At 40.9% G+C, this 19,959-nt stretch overlaps 1 protein-coding gene across 1 annotated transcript; it reads left to right on the top strand.

Annotated features, from left to right (window-relative positions):
* Nucleotides 1-7,914: 7,914 nt before the first annotated feature.
* Nucleotides 7,915-15,943, top strand: LOC311057169 (extracellular calcium-sensing receptor-like; the record flags this gene model as incomplete). Its single annotated transcript, XM_084074120.1, has 6 exons — nucleotides 7,915-8,102; nucleotides 8,360-8,534; nucleotides 11,191-11,433; nucleotides 13,529-13,756; nucleotides 14,834-14,957; nucleotides 15,033-15,943. The coding sequence occupies 6 exons, from the start codon at nucleotides 7,915-7,917 to the stop codon at nucleotides 15,941-15,943; spliced, it is 1,869 nt and encodes a 622-aa protein (XP_083930246.1).
* Nucleotides 15,944-19,959: the final 4,016 nt, after the last annotated feature.

The raw sequence follows: 19,959 nt of genomic DNA, 5'->3' as shown, positions 1-19,959 counted from the left end.
TGTCAATTAAAAAAAAAATGATAGAAATAAGTTTGAATTTGCATCATTGTCTAAAAGCCCATTTATCATATACATAGAACATTTAACATGCATGTTTTTTTCTTTTCTTCACAATCTTTGGTTTTGCATGGAGTGAGAACTTTTGGAGGACAGATTGATTGATTGATTGATTGATGTACTTTATTTAGTAAGACATGAGAATAACAGTACATGGAAGTACAAATTCACAATACAAGGTCCACTAAACTGGAAGACTCATTAAGCACAGAGCTTAATTCGTTAAGCTCTGAGCGGCTACACCGCTCAGAAACAAATGGCTAATCTAAATTTAGAAGAAAGGAAAAAAAGATAGATAGACAGTATTCAGTATTTTCCAACTCTTACTATAGCCACGCACCGCACAGTTATGTCCTGACCCTGACATCACACAAATCGGTACACAGTATCTCTATAGTCATTAAACAAAACAGGTCTTTCAGATTTTTCATATTCCATGCTGATTGGCTAAGATTTGCTTCCAAAGTTTGCATAAATGCTCCATTTTGAACAAAATGCCTCAATTCATGAACACAGCGTGTGATTTCTGTGAAACTTTGCACGCACATTCCCACTAGGCCGAGGAAGAAATGCCACTTTAGGCGGCTGAATATGAAAAAAAAGCACCTTACCCCAAAAAAAATTGAACAAAAGGTTTTTCAACTGTTTTTTGTTGTATGTGGTGTCCTGAATAACATACTAAAAGTTTACCAAAGTTTGCCCACTGGAAAGGTGTTATTTTCATGATGGCGTCCAAGATGCCCCAAAAATCATTAAAACAGCCTAACTCCTTCATTATTTATCCTAGACAAGTACGTTTTGTGTCTAACCCCATGTTCTGGGGGCCTGGGAATCCATTGGACGTGTCCAAATTGCAGAGATACAATTAGATCATTGTGAAATCCAATATTTTGTTTGTGACCATATTAAAACCCTCTGAAATGGTCACCCGTTTCAACTTAACTAATTATATAATAAATGTTCAACTACTTATATTTCTTTTTTTACTGGAACAAGGCTTCAAGATATCCTCAAAACACAACAAAACTAGTAGTCACAATTTGCAGTAATTCAGAAGGTGGTGGCAGAGAATATTGTCAGTTGATAGATACTATTGTTTTTAATATTGCAAGGTTTTGGATAGCTCTGTGGATCAAATTTAGCCCAAACTAAATTCATCTTTGATATACACCCCAACCCCAAAAAAATTCTTTCATTATGAACCAATATCTCTGCACCCCTCCCCTTACTCACCCCACAGGAACTTCATAACTCCTCCCCTACATACACAAGAATATTTATTTTACTCGTGGACGCGCAGTGTCATCTTGTAGACACAAGATTTTGAAAAATCATTAAATAATAATAATGTTTATTGTCCCCAAGGGGAAAATTGTCTTCACAAGGTCTGTTCACAACAAAAACAACATAACAACATGACAACAAAAACAACATATCACAAGACAAAGACATGAGGTCCCCACTGTACACAGAAAACCCTCCTATGGACGGGGCAGTTGGTTTAATGCCGCGATGGCTGAGGGGACAAAACTCCTGCTAAAACGAACCTTTTTCCACTTTAGGGTTCTGTATCTCCGACCAGATGGCATGAGGTCAAAGTAGCGATACAGGGGATGATCAGTGTCATAAATAGATGTTCATAGAACTTTTTAACACATTAGGCCTCCACGTGGTGGTGCATGACTGTGTGTCAGGCAGACAAGGGTGTCTATAATGTCGGACTGGCTCACAGGAGAGTCGGTGGTGGCTGACCATTAATATTCCCAGGGGCCCCTGTGACTTATCATTATGGCTCAGAGCGTTCTCTCCCCTCTCCAGAACAGCTCCAGAACAAAAAATTGGTGTATGCCGAAAGCAATGCTTGTTTGTTGGCCCCTTATGGGCGTGGAGGTCGGTTAGATTGGGATTCTATGGGGAGACTGGAGCCAAGGGCGTCATGGGCTGTCCCCTATACGTACCTTCTTGCTCTTAAAATTATCCAGAAAAAAATATCAGGGTTCAAGCTTATTGCCAGCAGTACCAATCACAAAATAAGGACATGGGAAAATAATTTTGCACTAAAACCTCACACAACTACTAGTCTCAGGTTTGTGACAAGCAAATCTGAACCTTATCCACGCCACACTCCTCCACCACCCCTGCCTAGACACCCAGTAGAAGACACTATATTCATGTTGTTATAGCTCTGTGATGACTTGTACACCCTCTCTTTGCCCATAAGGGGCCATTTCTCTCCACTGTATACCCACTGAGGAGTCCATCTTCCCCATAGACCAGACAAGTGGCCATTTTTTTCCTACTGAGTGTAGTGTTCTGAGCTTGTACTATTTTCACAATGTTTGCCTCTTTCCTACCTAATATTTGAGATAATATTGAGTCTTAAGAGTATTTAAATTGTAACTTTATAAATGTGCAGATACCCTGTATACACTTATACTGTATGTTGGTTTGTTTACTGTTGAATGAGAAAACAATGTTGCACATAAAGCTAACCATCTGGGGACCCCCAAAATCATTTGGGGGACCCCCAGTTTGGGAACGGGACACCTTTACAAACAAAATTGGTGAAGGCATTTCTCTGTAAGGAATTTCTTCCAAGAGTTGTGTAATATTCCCAGTCTATCACTTGGCAGCCATGTTTTTACAAATGTCACAGTACCACCCAGTAATAATTAATTTATTTCTTATTGGTATCCAAATACATTTTTAAAGTTTCAACAGAATGTGAATTACATGTATAGGTGATTAATTCACCAATCCTGGTCATTATGGCGTGTAGAAAAGGGAGAAATGTCCAATTACATTGTTAAATATGCTTATAACCAATTGCTTTAATATATAATTGTACTTATAATCACTTGCCTATAATTTATATATGCTAATTGGATTCCTAGATAAATAAAACATGGGGTTAGGCACCAAAATGACTTGTGTAGGGCAAATACTGAAGGAGTAATGGTCTTAAGGAACTGGTGGCGGCCATCTTGGAAATTTGACATTTCTAATGATCAGATTTCGGTAAACTTTTGATATGTTATTAAGTGCACCTGATACTACAATAAACCATTGAGAAACCTTTTGTTCAAATTATTTTTGGGTCAAACCATATTTTCAGCCGCCTACTTGAACATTTTCAAGTGGCAGTTTTTACCTACAACTTTGTATGCACACTCTCTTAAGGCCAAGGAAAAACCTTTTTCCCTGCATTTTTCACTTTTATAGCGAAACCAGACCTAAATAAAATATATTTTTTTATATTACTACGTAAGACTAAATTCAAATTTCATGCAAATTGGTACACATGATCTATATAGTCATGTGATCAAGACGTTCTGTTTAATTTTCGATATTCCATCCTGTTATGGCCTGGCACTAGGCCACAACAAATAAAGGGGAAACGAGAGAGAGTTTTAACAAAGAAATAGTGATTTAATTTGCATACATAATACTGATAACAAAAATACAAACAATGCAAATAATGCAAACATAAGTGAAACACAAATGCTCTCTGTTGGGCCATGCTCTGGTGTGGCCCAGGTGGAAGAAGAGAAAGAATTGTGGAAGGGCAGGTGTTTATACTCTGTGGGAGACAGTGGCCAGGTGTCTCCCCTTCCCCTGATTACCCCCGACTCCAACCTCCAATCAGCACTGCAACAGAGAACAGTTAATACTGAATAGACCTGGCAAAGCCCCCAGGAGGCCGTCACACATCCTGATTGGCTAAGATTGACATCTAAAGTTTGCAGGAGTGGCCCGTTTTGAGCAAAATGCAGCAAATCATGAACGCAGCGTCCGAATGCGGTGAAACTCTGCACACACATTTGCACTATGTTGAGGAACTAGCGGTGTGCCGATATATCGTCCCACGATATATCGCGATACGTTTTTGTGACGATATGTATCGTTTTGGGAAAAAAAAATATCGTTTTGATTTTTTTCATCATTATAATCAGGCATGCAAACAGCCCCGAGGTGAAAAGGGTGACAACATGTTGTTGTTTTTTCGGGTCAGGTGTCACACTATTGCCCTATTTGGATTGAAAACGGCTATTATAGCTGAAAAGCTACAAGTTTGCATGTCTGAATAATGCAAAAACAGAATTATTTGTTTGCATTTACTTTTTTCCTCCCCCATATATTTTAATAATAAAAAAAGTGCGTATCGTATCGATATCGTATCGAAGTCGTGAGCCAAATATCGTATCGTATCGTTTGGTGAAATTAGTGTATCGGCACACCCCTATGAGGAACAAATGCCAGCCTTTTAACATTGCCTTATTATAGCGCCAAAAGGAGGCGGATTTTTGTAAAACCATTTATATTTGAGTGGTGCCAACCACTCCTACACCTGTGTGTATGTCCGTCCGTCCGTCCGTCCGTACGTTTGAGCACAGCCTCAACACAAAGATGCAACCAGTTACACTTATTCAACACAAACGTGCAACAAATGCGCCACTTAAAGACATGCACGCACACACACAAACACGCACGCACGCACGCACGCACGCACACACACACACACACACACACACACACACACATGCGTAACATGCGGACCTGTGAGGCACACACACGATAACCTGACTCTGCCAGATGGGGGCGGTAAGCTGTGAAACAAATGTGTGAAACAAGCTTTTTGGATCTGGCAGCGTCAGGTTACACACACGAGCCAGCACTGCACACGTGCGAGCCAGCAACGAAGAGTATACCTAGCGCTAAGGTAAAAGTGCATTCTTAAACAGATGAGACAAATAGGAAAATCAAATGAGCAAGAGCTAAAACAAAATAAGTGTATTGAATAAACAAGATCCAATTTAAAGGTTAAGACCACTTTGGTAGAGGTTTGGGTTGTGTTGTTACCTTGCCATGATCTAACTCCAAAGGTGGGCAAGAAATAAAAAATAATTGCTCCATTGATTAGAAATTGATAATTCAAAATATGCTCCTCATTGACTTACACTGTACGGTAAAACAGCTCTCAAAGTCACTCTTTTAGCACATAAATGAACCCAAACATAGCTGATTCAGACAATATAGAACATCACCAAACCCAGTACTGTTTGTTTTTTTAATAAAAATGTCAACTTCCTGTTGATTTTACTATTTGAAGATCTGGATCCGGATCCGCCGATCCAGTCCGGGTTTTCTACTTAAATGGCAAAATCAACAGGAAGTTGACATTTTTATTAAAAAAAAAAAAACAGTACTGGGTTTGGTAATGTTCTATATTGTCTGAATCAACTTTGTTTGCGTTCGTTTTTGTACTAAAAGAGTGACTTTGAGAGCAGTTTTACTCTACAATGTAAGTCAATGAGGAGCATATTTTGAATTATCAATTTCTAATCAATGGAACAATTATTTTGTATTTCTTGCCCACCTTTGGAGTTACATCATGGCAAGGTAACTACACAACCCAAACCTCTACCAAAGTGGTCTTGCCCTTTAAAACAACAAAACAAGAGCTCGTACAACTAGTTAACAACAAGTAGGTAAGGCAAAGAGGAAGGGTAGTGTTTCCTGAAGAGGTGGGTGTTTCCTGAAAGCTGTGACCGTGTAGATCGGCCAGAAGGACCACTGAGCGACGAGGCAGGGGTGTAAGCCTCGACCATAGCCTGGAGGTGAGAAGGAGCTGTTCCTTTCACTGCCCTGTATATAGGCTAGTACCAGGGTTTTAAACTGAATGCGAGCTGCTACGGGGAGCCAGTGTAGAGAACGGAGAAGGATAGTTGTGTGGGAGAACTTGGGGAGGTTGAACACCAGACGAGCCGCAGCTTTCTGAACAAGCTCCAGAGGTCTGATGGCAGACGCCGGGGCACCAGCAAGGAGGGAGTTGCAGTAGTCCAGGCGGGAGATGACAAGAGCCTGGATGAGCACCTGGGCTGACTTCTCCGTGAGGAAGGGGCGAATCCTCCTGATGTTGTAGAGGAGGAATCTGCAGGACCGTGTTACTGACCCGATGTTTGCCGAAAACGACAGGTCGTCCAGGATCACACCTAGATTCCTCGCAGTCCGAGTTGACGTCACCACAGCATTATCAATGGTGATGGCCATTTCTCTGTGCGGACAGCCCTTTCCCGGGAGGAACATCAGCTCGATCTTGTCCAGGTTGAGCTTCACACTCAACCTGTGAGCTTCACACACGCACACGCACACGCACACGCACACGCACACACATGCACATGCACATGCACACACACACACACACACACACACACACACGCACACGCACGTAACATGCAGACCTGCAAGGCGCACTGTGCGCACACACAAGCCAGCACTGCACACGTGTGCGCGCGCACACACACACACACACACAGGCATGCACGCACGCACGCACGCACTCACGCACGCACGCACGCACGCACACACACACATAACATGCAGACCTGTGAGGTGCACCGTTGCTCCGATCTGCACCAAACTTGCCACCAACACTGGTCAGAGGTCTGCATCACAATAGTCACACCTGGGACCACGTGTGTCATCGCTCCACCCCCTCTGTGTTCCTATTGGCTGGGCTTTAAACAGCCATAACTCCAGTTCCCAGCATCGAAAACCTACAAAACCTCCTAGGTGCACTTACACGGCCAATAAGGACATGCTGAAATTGCTTAAGCCCCGCCCCCTATGTGTTCCTATCGGCTGGGCTTTAAACAGCCTTAACTCCAGTTCCCAGCATCGAAAACCTTCAAAACTTCCAAGGGGCACTTAGACGGCCAAAAGGGACAGGCTGAAATGTATTAAGCCACGCCCCCTTTGTGTTACTATTGGGTAGGCTTTAAACAGCCATAACTCCAGTTCCCAGCATCGAAAACCTACGAAACTTGCTAGTTGCACTAAGCCAGCCAATAGGGACGGGCTATAATTGTTTAAGCCCTGTCCCCTCTGTGTTCCTATTGGCTGGGCTTTAAATAGCCATAACTATTAGGTGCACTAAGGTGGCCAGTAGGGACATGCTGTAATTATTAAGTCCCACCCCCTTTCTTTTCCTATTGGCTGGGCTCCCAGCATCGCAACCTGCTAGGTGCACTTAGACGACCAGTAGGGACATGCTGTAATTGTTAAGTCCCACCCCCTTTCTGTTCCTATTGGCTGGGCATTAAACAGCCATAACTCCAGTTCCCAGCATGCAAAACGTCCGAAACTTGCTAGGTGCACTTAGACGGCCGATATGGACAGGCTGTAATTGCCTAAGCCCCGCCTCCTCTGTGTTCCTGTTGAACAGCTTTGATATACGGACAGGGATTTAACATTGTTCCTCTACTTCATATAGGCACTATATGAAGTACAGGCAAAGGCACCACTCTCTTCACATTGGGTGTGCTTTTTATATTACTCCTACAAATATTGTCCAAACATCACGTAAATCGGTACACCTTATCTCTATAGTTACGTGAACAAGATGGACAATTTCTCTAAATCTGTACGATTTTACATATTCCATCCTGATTGGCAAATTCCAAACATTGCTGGCCCGCAATAACCTACCGGACCTAGCGGAGACTTTTTTTTGCAATGGCAGATTCGTCTGGAACCAGGCTTGCGCAGACTTATGCTCCGAGGAGCACTTTTTCTAGTTATATTAATACCCCTGGTGAGATAGTGTCATTAACATATTACACGGAAAAAAACAACAGTATTTTCATATGACTAATGCTAATGTATGTTAAGCCCTGCCTCTGCCACAGAGGGTTGTTGTGAAAGATTACGTAGTGGCATATTTTGACACAGGGGATGCCATAGCACTGTGTATAAAACGTAGCAACTGTGGACAAGGGAGTGGTCAGACAGAGGAGGAGAGTCATGAGGGCTTCTCTAGACATACTCCTGCTTTCATACATGTACTTGACCTTGATAATGTTCTCTTCGTTCTCTGCTGTGTCCTCCTCACCTTCCTCTTCTTGTGAGTTACAGGCACGGTTTAATCTCAGCAGAATGTATAAGGCCGGAGACATTGTTCTGGGTGGCATGTTTCCCATCTACTACCAGCCTGTCTTCCCTGACTTGTCTTTCACCTCCAAGCCACAGCTCCACACTTGCAAAGGGTGAGTATCACAGATATAATAGCAATCATGAGAACAGGAAGCTTGTTTTGATAGATCGTACCATAAGATTAGTTGATGTTGTGTATTTCTTCAAAGAAGTCCTACAAAAAAAAATGTCAACACAGTAATGATTTGCGTGTTAGTTTTGTCATTCAAGGGTGGTGGTGGTCCCAGACCATGGCTTTTGCCATTACTGAGATCAACAGAAACAGCAACCTTCTACCCAATGTGACTCTGGGATATCGTCTCTATGATAGCTGTGTCCCGTTTGGAGGCGTCCCTGCAGTGATGGCATTGGTCAGTGGGAGAGAGAAGGTGTTTCAATTAGATGAGAGCTGTGCTGGGTCCCCTCCAGTGCTGGGAATTGTGGGTGCAGCCACCTCAAGTTCTATTCACATCTCTAGATTTTTAGGTTTGTACAGAGTGCCCATGGTAAGTTATACTTGAATCCCCTTTACCATCACCAATGTATATGTTTAATTTAAGCTATACATTCATAAATGAACGCCCTATCATATTTTCACCATTGTGATTCGCCCCTTTTGAGCTTGTAGATCATCTATTTACACAATGTGTTGTATGTTTATGTTTGAGATTCTTCACCATGTCCAAAAAAGGGAAGCCAGGCGGAAAGTGGTTAAGTCTCTCTGTGGGTTTAATACATATGTAACTAATGAGAAGCATTAACCAGAGCTTGTGACTATATATGTAACATTTAACACAGGTTATCCCCCCCCCATTTCCTGAAATGGTTTCCACCGACACCGATATGCCTAATTTTGTTTTTTTGACTATTTACAAATCAAAAATATGATAGGCAATGTATATAGTATTTTTACAGCTTGAAAAACATATTATTTTATGCAAAGCATGTGAGCAGAGTAGAGTGGGCAGGGTTTCAACAGGTCTTGTCTGTGTTTTTGATTATTAGGAGGACTAGGTGAATTGTTATTGTCACTGTGTGTTTGCAGGTTTTTTTCATCCTTCTTTTTCCTCCATGCTCAGCGCTCCTCATATGCTATGCTTATAGGGAACTGCAGACTCATTCCCAATTTTATATTGTCATCTTAAGACTCACCTCTTCAGACTCCACTTCACCCCCTAGCACTTCACTATCCCTGTACCGCTTCTCGCCAACTTCTCCCTCGATTGATGCCAGTGATTGATGGCTACGATACAGACATATCTTGGTCACTCGTTCTCATCATGTTCTGTTTCTTAGGTTGTTTTTTCTTGACCACAAATGTTAAGAATGCAATACAGATTTAGATAGATTCTTTACCTTGTATCCTATAGTTTCAGTGTTCATAATGTTATTTAGATAGCTTATTGTTTAGACAGATGCTAGGCTCATGGTTTACCTGGGATCCTAGTTTCTTGAGGCACTACACTGTCTCTCTGCATTCTATGTATGTGATCATTTACCTAGCTTATTGTAAGTCACTCTGGATAATAGTGTATGCTAAATGCCTCAATTGTAAAGTGTAAGGGACATTTCTCACAACAATGTGGTATATTATCCCATTAAGACCTGAGGCCGTTTCTACAAACGTCTTCTAAATCCTAACAGTATTCTGAAAATCGTGTTTCTACGTCAGTGGTTCTGAATAGCCAAAGTATAAAATAATGTTTAAATTGGTTAAAATCTAAAGTGTCGCTGTGTCGCTTTGTATCTGTGTTGCTCGACGCGATCGTTGACGTCCTCAAACGTGCGTCCATCGGAGCTACAGTTTGGTATCTTTGTATCTGGAGGTTGAACCCGGCTCAACTTGAATTTGTATTTTGCTTTATATCTTTGTCGCTAGTGCTACAGCTACAAATGTCGGATGTATCTTTGTATCTTCATGTTGCTGGTTTCCATTGAAAATGAATGGTAGCATGTGTATCTTTTTAGCTGCCCGTGTGAATGCACCATTATATTGTAGAACAGATGCTGTGTGTCTTTGACAGGTCAGTATTATGGCCACCTGCACCTGTCTGACTGAGAGGACCCAGTTCCCGTCTTTCTTCAGAACAATACCAAGTGATTCCTTCCAGGTGAACAGCTCTACAGACAACATATGTTGACATCAAGTGTAGTTCATGCTCCACACACTTAGCAAATACCTTAATAAGTGTAATCAATATAGAATCAATGTTTCATTGATACTCCCACACTGCAGATATTTGTGTATTTATATTTCAAATTCTATATTCTATATTCGATATAGGATATATAGTGATATTGAATTTGTGCATGGCTATTTTACTTTTTTTTTTATTGCACAAGCACATAATTCTCAATTATGTTCTTTATTTAAAGAATTACATCAGATGGTTTGAAGTAACTCAGTGCTTCTTTCACAACATACTTTTGTACTCGTACTCAAGTAATTATTTTGATGACTGCTTTTAATTCTACTTGCGTAATTATTATTTTAAAGTAACACTACCTTTACTCGAGCACAGTTTTTTACAACTCTACCTCTCTATATTTCGCCTCTATTTGCTTGTGAGCATTAGGCCTATTGATGGAGCTGAAAGTCTTTATTGACAGCATCATCATTACAGAATGATTTAGACCTTTGATTTGCTACGATGAATTGTCTAACCCAGGGGTCTTCAACAGGGGGTCCGGGACCCCTTGGGGGTCCTCAGAGTTACTACAGGGGGGCCACAAAAATCATTGAGTGATTTTTCTTTCTTTTTTTACATTAACCACTTGAACCCTAGAATCCCTATTCTGAGGGGAACATTAGCCGAAAATAGCAGATCTACAAGCTTGAGGGCCTGAGGTTGTAGATCTGCTATTTTTGGCGAAGAGGTTGTCAATTTTACTTAGTATTGAGGGGTTAAGGGGTTAAAAGTCTGAAAATACACATGAACATGAATCCAACATATTAATAGAAATGTAAACAGACAAACAAAAAACATGAACACTGATGACAGTGCTGTCAAAGAATTCAATGAAGCTATCTATGACATCTATGAAAAAGTTTAATCTCTATTTGAAGACCCCATAGGCCTACTGCTTAGGTTAGACGGACCCCATGTCTAACCTGAGCAGTAGGCCTAAGCACTTATCAGTCTGCACTCTTTATCAAATCAGGTGCAAGCTGTGCTCCAGATCATAAGGCGGTTCAAATGGACCTGGGTAGGATTGCTGTTCGTTGACGATGACTTTAGCAGTGAACCTGCCCAGTCCTTCCAGTCTGAGCTGGCCCAGTCTGGTCTGGGTTGCCTGGCGTATGCCGAGGTTCTGCCATACGACCTGGGACGCAGTGACCCAGCTGTACTGAGGAGGATCGTCACTGTGATGAAGAGATCCACAGCTTGTGTGGTCATTGCGTTTGTATACGGGAGCCATATGGTTACGCTCATGCAAGAGGTTGTGATTCATGTTCATTTAGGGATTCATAATAAATGCTTGACTATATATATATATATATATATATATATATGTATATATATATATACAATATATATATATATATATATATATATATATATATATATATATATATATATATATATATATATATATATATATATATATATATATATTAAAACGTGACGAAAACTAAATTGAATTTTATTCAAAAGAGAAGTCAAAATGAACACTGATACACACATACATATTACAGGTGGTAAAGCAGAATGTGACAGGTCTGCAATGGATAGCCACTTGGCACTGGGCAACCTTACTTACCATGCTCCAGTCTCCTCACTTCAGTCACTTGATGCCGTACGTGCGAGGCACCCTGGGTTTTGCCATCCGTCGTGGAGAGATACCAGGTCTCCATGACTACATGTTAAAAATATACCCTGATAATGACCCTGACTACAGACATGAAAATAGCATGGTATGTATTATACCTCTTCAGACTCCACCTTAGCCTGTAGCACTTGACCTAGCCGTGACTACCATGCAGTCCTGTGCAAAGGTTTAAAAGTAATTTAGATAGCATGTTATTTAGACAGATGCCAAGTCCATTTGTTGACTTGACATCCTATAGTTTGTATAGTTTCAATGTACAGATTATTTATTTTATTATATTATACTGCTTAGACTGATGCTAGGTTCTTGGTTTACCCATGATCCTAGATTACTGAGGCACTGCACTGTGCATTTAATAATAATGATAATAATAATAATAAACTTTATATACATAGCACCGTTCATGTCATGAATGCTGCACTTTATAGAGCAAAAAATAACAATACAAAATCTTAAATAAAGCAGAAGTGCTTTACAATTTGATGTATGACCTTGTGTTTACCTTGCTTGCTGTAAATCGCTCTGGAATAAGAGTGTCTGCTATATGCGTACATTTTAATTTGTAAATTGTATTTCTATCTGAAATGTCATGTTTTTTCTTTGTTTTAGTTTTTTCTTTACCACTTACCCAGGGCGCTATAATAGGGCCCCTCTGTTTTGGCTAAATGTGTTTCTGCCTGTTTTGGCTAAATGTGTTTCTGCCGCGGAAGGCCGCGGAGAAAAACGTGCGCTCCCCGTTCCGTTTTTCTCACTTGGATTCTCACATGTAGTGTAACATAAACATTGATCTTCAGTCTTGATGGTGTTTCTTCAGGTGAGGCAGTTTTGGGAGCACACATTTCAGTGTCAATTTGCACCCCTTCCATCAGAGTGGGTGGATGCTGGTGGACGGGTGTGTACTGGACAAGAGGACCTAAGAACAGTAGAAACTTCTGTTTTGGATGAGTCTGACCTCAGAATCGTGTATAATGTGTACAAGGCTGTGTATGTCCTGGCCCATGCCCTCCATGACATGATGCAATGTGTGCCAGGAAGAGGGCCTTTCATTGGGCACAGCTGTGCCAGTTTGCAGACAATACAGCCATGGCAGGTGTGATATTAATTCACAGTTTAGTTTACCTGTTAATGCTTCTAGTTGGATTCAAATTTGGAATAATACGTACATATGATATTGGTAACAAAAAAACTGGTATTATTAAATTTCATACAGTGATATATAGTAATACTAATTTCCTTATTGGGGTACATAATACCCATGTGGTACTGTATCTTAAATATACAACACCCACTTTTTCTAATCGTCAGCATTTAAGCCCCCTCTGTTAATGTTATTTATGTTTATTAATGTATTAATTTATTTCACAAATCTTCAAAAAAGATCAGATCTACAAACTCACAGCATGTTGCATTTAGACAAGTTGTGAGCTTGTATTTTAAAGCAATATTCCTTAAGAGGTCGCAACTTACATTGCATTTTAGAATGGCTGAAAGGCGCAGTGAGGCCTCCGACCAGTGCCATTCCAGAGTAGGAATGCAACATGCATTTTATAGAGAAATGTGTGTTACTTACACTTTTTGTTGTCCATTTTTTTTTATGTGGAATGATCAGCCTATGTGTATATTGTATGCAGTAGTATCTTGTTCTTCATAATTTCCTCACCATTTCTAGCTTGTGTATTACCTGGAAAAGGTCAACTTCACCACATCATTTGGTGATCATGTAACATTTGATGAGAATGGTGATGCTTTACCAATCTTTGATGTCGTGAACTGGGCGTGGCTCCCTGACGGAAGCACAAAGGCTCAAAATGTAGGCGTGTTCAAGAAGTCAGCCTCGGCAGGTGAAGAACTCATCCTTGATGAAGACAGAATCTTCTGGAACTTTGAATCCAAAAAGGTCGCTTTCACTTTCTACAGTTGCTAATGTTGAGCTAATGATGTTAATATCATTTATTATCTCCACTAGGCCGCCATATCAAGAGGTGTAGTGTTTTCAATTTTTCCAATTGGCCTCATGGTGGCGCTGTAACATGCCGCCTCATTTTGGCCTATAACTTTTTCATGTATTTCCCCTAGATTCCATGGATCATATTGCACCTCCCCATATAGGCTAAACTAGATTTTCCGACATTTAGCTTTTTCTACAAAACACACAAATCAGTACACCTTCCTGGAGTAATTTAATAAACATGTATCATTCAGATATTTCATATTACATGTCAATTTGCCTTCAACATTTCTTCAGGATGGGCCTAGTTTACCAAAAATCATGAACGCAGCACACAATCTACCCCAAATTTAAATGAGGGGCCTCTAAACAACACATACTAAAAAGATTTGCTACAAATGTCACTGATTGTTCCAGAGAGATGGGAGGGGCCTATTTCTTACAGAAAAAAATAAATGCCTTTTTAAATTGGATTTGCGTTTTATGGGGCCTCTATAGACGAATCCACAGAGCGCTCCCCTGACGCATTCTGTGGATTTGTTTATAGAGCACACCACCAAAATCATTTTCACTCTTGCCCATAGAGGCGCCAAAATTGCACCAGTGAAAGTGGCACCATATGTTGTGGAAGCGTTATTTTGGATCACACCGCAGTTCTAGGCAAAACCTGCTGTGATTGGCAAGTAGTTGCTGTGATTCACAATTCTCGTTTTAGCAACTATAGCTGAACCTAACTTTAACCTCAGTAAAACGATGCCTAAACTTAACCTTAACCCTAACTTCCGTGAGACTATGCCTAAACCTAACCCTAACCTCAATAAAACTATAACTGCCAGGGAGCCAATCAGACATTGGTGGGACATAATCACGTGTTGTGGAAATGCTATTCCCCACAGCTTCCTCATGCCCTGATGGTCACAAACCATGACTTAAACAGACTTGGCTAGGCACCTGGTGGACATAATGCTCCGAGCAGCACATTTTTTTTCTAAGTCTGATATTGATCACGGTTGCTTTCTTCTGTAGCCTCCTCGTTCAGTGTGCAGTGAGAGTTGTTCCCCTGGAACCCGTCTGGCCAGAAGGAAAGGGGAACCTGTTTGCTGCTTTGACTGCATTGCTTGTTCTGAGGGAGAGATCAGCAATGAGACGGGTAGGTTTACATTATATAGCTATGTAGGTCATCTTTAGGACAATACTGTCCATTTAACCTCGCTCTCCTTGTTAGACTCTACAGAGTGCACCAGCTGTCCAGAGGACTTCTGGTCCAATCCCCAGCATGACCATTGTATCCATAAGAACATGGAGTTCCTCTCCTTCTATGAGGCCCTGGGTATCTCCTTGACAACCATGGCATTGCTAGGCACAGTTATGTGTGCCATTGTCCTGGGAATTTTCATCTATCATCGAGACACACCCATGGTACGCGCCAACAACTCAGAACTCAGCTTCCAGCTTTTATTGTCACTCAAACTATGTTTCATGTGTTCACTTCTGTTCATTGGCCGTCCCAGGCTGTGGACCTGTCAGCTGAGGCATGCAATATTTGGGATCAGCTTTGTGCTGTGTGTCTCCTGTATCCTGGTAAAGACTATGGTGGTGTTAGTCGTGTTCAAGGCCTCTAAGCCTGGGGCTGCAGACATGTTGAAGTTTTTTGGTGCTATGCAGCAGAGAGGAACAGTTCTGGTTCTTACTTTCATCCAGGCAATAATCTGCATAGCCTGGCTTGTGTCTGCCTCACCAACTCCTCATAAAAACACACAATACCGCAGTGATAAGATCATCTATGAATGTAATGTGGGATCAACAGTTGGTTTTGCAGTGTTACTAGGTTATATTGGTTTACTGGCACTCCTCAGCTTCCTCCTAGCGTTCATGGCAAGGAATCTCCCAGACAACTTCAATGAAGCCAAGTTAATCACTTTCAGCATGTTGATCTTCTGTGCCGTGTGGATAGCCTTCATCCCAGCATATATCAGCTCTCCAGGCAAATATGCAGATGTGGTGGAGGTATTTGCTATTTTAGCATCTAGTTTTGGTCTATTGTTGGCATTGTTTGGCCCAAAGTGTTATACCATCCTGCTGAGACCTGAGAGAAACACTAAGAAGTCCATCATGGGTCGAGGCTCCACAAAGTAGCAGCAGTATACAACACCTATTCATAAAAACAAAACAAAAAAACATAATATTTTAATTTAATAAACACAGAATCAAAATTTCACGTGTGTGTGTGTGTGTGTGTGTGTGTGTGTGTGTGTGTGTGTGTGTGTGTGTGTGTGTGTGTGTGTGTGTGTGTGTGTGTGTGTGTGTGTGTGTGTGTGCATGCCTGCATCTGTGCATGTGTGTGCCAGTATAACATCCCGTGTGTAACATGCAGTCTATAACCGTGTGTAACCGTGTTTAACATGCAGTTTGTTACAGTATGTAACAAGAAAGCTCATCTTCATCGGGATTTGGAATGGATACAAATTTCATCAGATGATAAGACTTGTCTGCTACTTGTAGACAAACTGCTGAGGGACATGAATAGTAAATGTGTCAATTAAAAAAAAAAGAAAAATAAGTTTGAATTTGCATCATTGTCTATAAGCCCATATATCAACATCAAAACATTTAACTTACATCGTTTTTACTTTTCTTCACAATCTTCCTTTGGTTTTGTGTGGAGTGAGAACAGGACAGGAACATTCTTGTTTGGTCGCGGGCAGATAGATCACACACTGGTGGCTAAATTGGGGAGAAAAAGGGGGTACAAAACTATTATCTAAATTTAGAAGAAAAAGAAAGATAGATCAAACACTGTCTATCGAGCCACTCTTTCATTATTCCAACTAATATGTCCTGACCCTGACATCACACAAATCGGAACACAATTATATTCACAATTTCTATCTATTTTGGGACCGTTCATTATTTTATGCTGCCAATGGCCTTCATCCGAGCAAGCTAAGATGCCAAATGCTTGCTAATAATTTACATCACTACCGGGCACTACCAAAACATTGACTGCTTACTACTACAGCTGGCCCGTCTGACCCCACTTCCACATCGGCCACTTCCACTTCCGGTCTCCTCCAAACTAGTTCATACAGCCACTACATCGCCCCCTTGTGGTCGGGCGGGTTATCTCCCTCTATTGGGCATGGACCCTTGACTTTTGATTCAAATATTATAGATCTAGTCACTGACTATGAAGCCTACCCAACTCTCATTCCAACTATAATAGGAAGTATTGTTCGAACAGGAATGGCCTAAATGTACACAATCTTCATCCTGTTAAGACTGTGTTACACAGAACAAACAACTTTAATCAGTTTAAAATTGGTTTTCTAAATATAAGGTCACTACATTTAAAATCCTCCTTAATTTATGATTATATAGTCAACCATAACCTGGACATGATGAGACTCTGTGAAACTTGGCGTGCAGCTAATGATGATGCACAGCTCCATCCATCACCACATTTTGTGTTTTCCCAAGTAACCCGCACCACTAAAAGGGGTGGGGGTGTAGCACTGATCCATAATTCAAAGTACCCACTAAATCAAAAATTCAATGTTTGTTTTTCATCCTTTGAGCTATACTCAGCCAGAATGCTCTGCCTTTCTACATATCCATCCTATACCACCCCCCCTTGTGCTTACACCCTTTTTCTGGAAGAACTCTCCCAGTTCCTGTCAGATCTAGCTACTTGTGTCGACCATCTGATCATTATAGGCGATTTTAACATTCACTTTAATGACACATCCAATTCACTCAATAACGTTTTTACGTCTCTTATCGAAACCCTGGATTTGACCCAAATCATTACAGAACCTACACACCGCAATGGCAATACCATTGTCCTGGCTCGTGGCATCTCGATCCAGGATGTATCAGTGTCTCCATCTGCTCCATCAGTATCCGACCACTGCTTCATTGAGCTTAAGGCCCTGATCCCCTTACATTCCATTAACCACTGCCCTTCCAAAAGCCGCTGCATCAACAATACAGCTAACATGGCCATCAACCCCTTTAATAACTACACTGGATCTCTCGACAGCTTCACCAATGGCTTTAACGATGTCCTACTTGGTGTAATAGACTCCATCACACCCTTTAAAACCAGAATGCGCACATATAATTATCACACCATGGTTCAATGACAACACTAGGGCCCTCAAGCAAACATGTCAAAACATTGAGCAAAAATGGCGCAAAACCAAGCTTGAGGTCTTCCGTATGGTATGGGATGAGTCCTTACAGCTTACACAATTACAAACAAGCTGTCAAACAGGCAAAACATGCATACTACTCCACATTAATAGCCAATAATAAGAACAACCCCAAATTCCTATTCGACACAATCACCAACCTTACCAAAATAACCCACAAGCCAACAGTCAGAAGTCTAGGAGTATTTTTTGATCCATCCTTATCCTTCATACACCATATTAAAAGCATCACAAAAAACCCTGGTCCATGCATTCATCACCTCAAGAATAGACTACTGTAATGCCCTCTTCTCCGGTTTACCATCAACAGCAACAAATGGCCTTAGACTAATCCAAAATGCAGCAGCTAGAGTACTAACTAGAAAAAGAAAATTTGATCACATCACACCAACACTCATAGCACTACACTGGCTGCCGATACAGGCCAGAGCCAACTACAAGGTGCTACTCCTGACCTATAAAGCCTTAAATGCACTTGCTCCATCATACATGTCCAGTTTAATAGAACCCTATACATTCCTGGACGACCACTACGCTCCCAGTATGCTGGTCTCCCCACAGTCACAAACTATAATACAATAACAGTTGGGGGCAGAGCATTCACACATCGTGCCCCCTATCTCTGGAATGCTCTCCCTCCAGCTGTTAGAGATGCCGACTCCTTGGACATTTTTAAATCAAGGCTAAAAACCCATTTTCCCCCTTGCATTATGGGTCCCCCTAGTTTTATTCATTGCTATGACCACCTCTTCTTGTCCTGTGTTTTTTAACATTGTTCAAATTTTCCTTTGTTTTTTGCTGATCTGTATTTCTTTTCAGCTGTGATCACCTGCATGGTAATTGTTTGACCAGCCAATTATTATAATTGCGTGCAGGCAAATTTTACTATGTTTCTTTGCCACTGTGTTTTTGTTGTATGATGTTTTTGCTGTATGCCTTGTTGTGAACAACAACAACAACAACAACAACAACAACAACAACAATTATTGTTATTGTCAATTATTATCACTATTATTTTAATTATTGTTGTTGTTGCTGTTGATGATGTTGTTGTTGTTGTTGTTGTTGTTGTTGTTGTTGTTGTTGTTGTTGTTGTTGTTGTTGTTGTTGGTGGTGTTGTTGTTAATAATCCATGCATGCAGGTTGATGAGTAGCCCTGGTGAGATAGTGTCATTAACATATTACAGGACAAATACAACATTATTTTCATATGACTGGATTGCTAATGTATGTTAAGCCCTGCCTCTACTTCTGCCTCTGCCAAAGAGGGTTGTTGTGAAAGATTACGTAGTGGCATATTTTGACACAGGGGATGCCATAGCACTGTGTATAAAACGTAGCCACTGGACAAGGGAGTGGTCAGACAGAGGAGGAGAGTCATGAGGGCTTCTCTAGACAAACTCCTGCTTTCATACATGTACTTGACCTTGATAATGTTCTCTTCATTCTCGGCTGTGTCTTCCTCACCTTCCTCTTCTTGTGAGTTACAGGCACGGTTTAATCTCAGCAGAATGTATAAGGCTGGAGACATTGTTCTGGGTGGCATGTTTCCGATCTACTTCGAGCCTGTCTTGTTTCCTGACTTGTCTTTCATCTCCAAGCCACAGCTCCACACTTGCAAAAGGTGAGTATCACAAGTAGGCCTGTTACAATTTTTACATAACTGTCTAATAGCAATTATTTGAAGATAATCGCAATTATTTTTGCATAATCGTTTCCATGTAGAAACATTTTCACACATTTCCGAATATTAAAAAAAGGAGAAAAACAACGCTTCACGGTTGTAAGCTTGTAGATCAGCTATTTCTGCTATTTTTACATGTATAAAATTATTAAATATGTCAATAATTTCTTTGTATATTTAAGTTATTTGTCATAATGTGCCCTGTGGAGTTTTTTTTATTTAGAAGCCTAAATTGCAAAGACAAAAATTTATTCGTA

The sequence above is a fragment of the Gymnoscopelus microlampas genome, assembly GCF_963454915.1.
Source record: "Gymnoscopelus microlampas genome assembly, chromosome: 12".
NCBI lineage: Eukaryota > Metazoa > Chordata > Actinopteri > Myctophiformes > Myctophidae > Gymnoscopelus > Gymnoscopelus microlampas.
The sequence above is the reverse complement of the archived record's forward strand: the minus strand, read 5'-3'. Positions and strand labels throughout refer to the sequence as shown.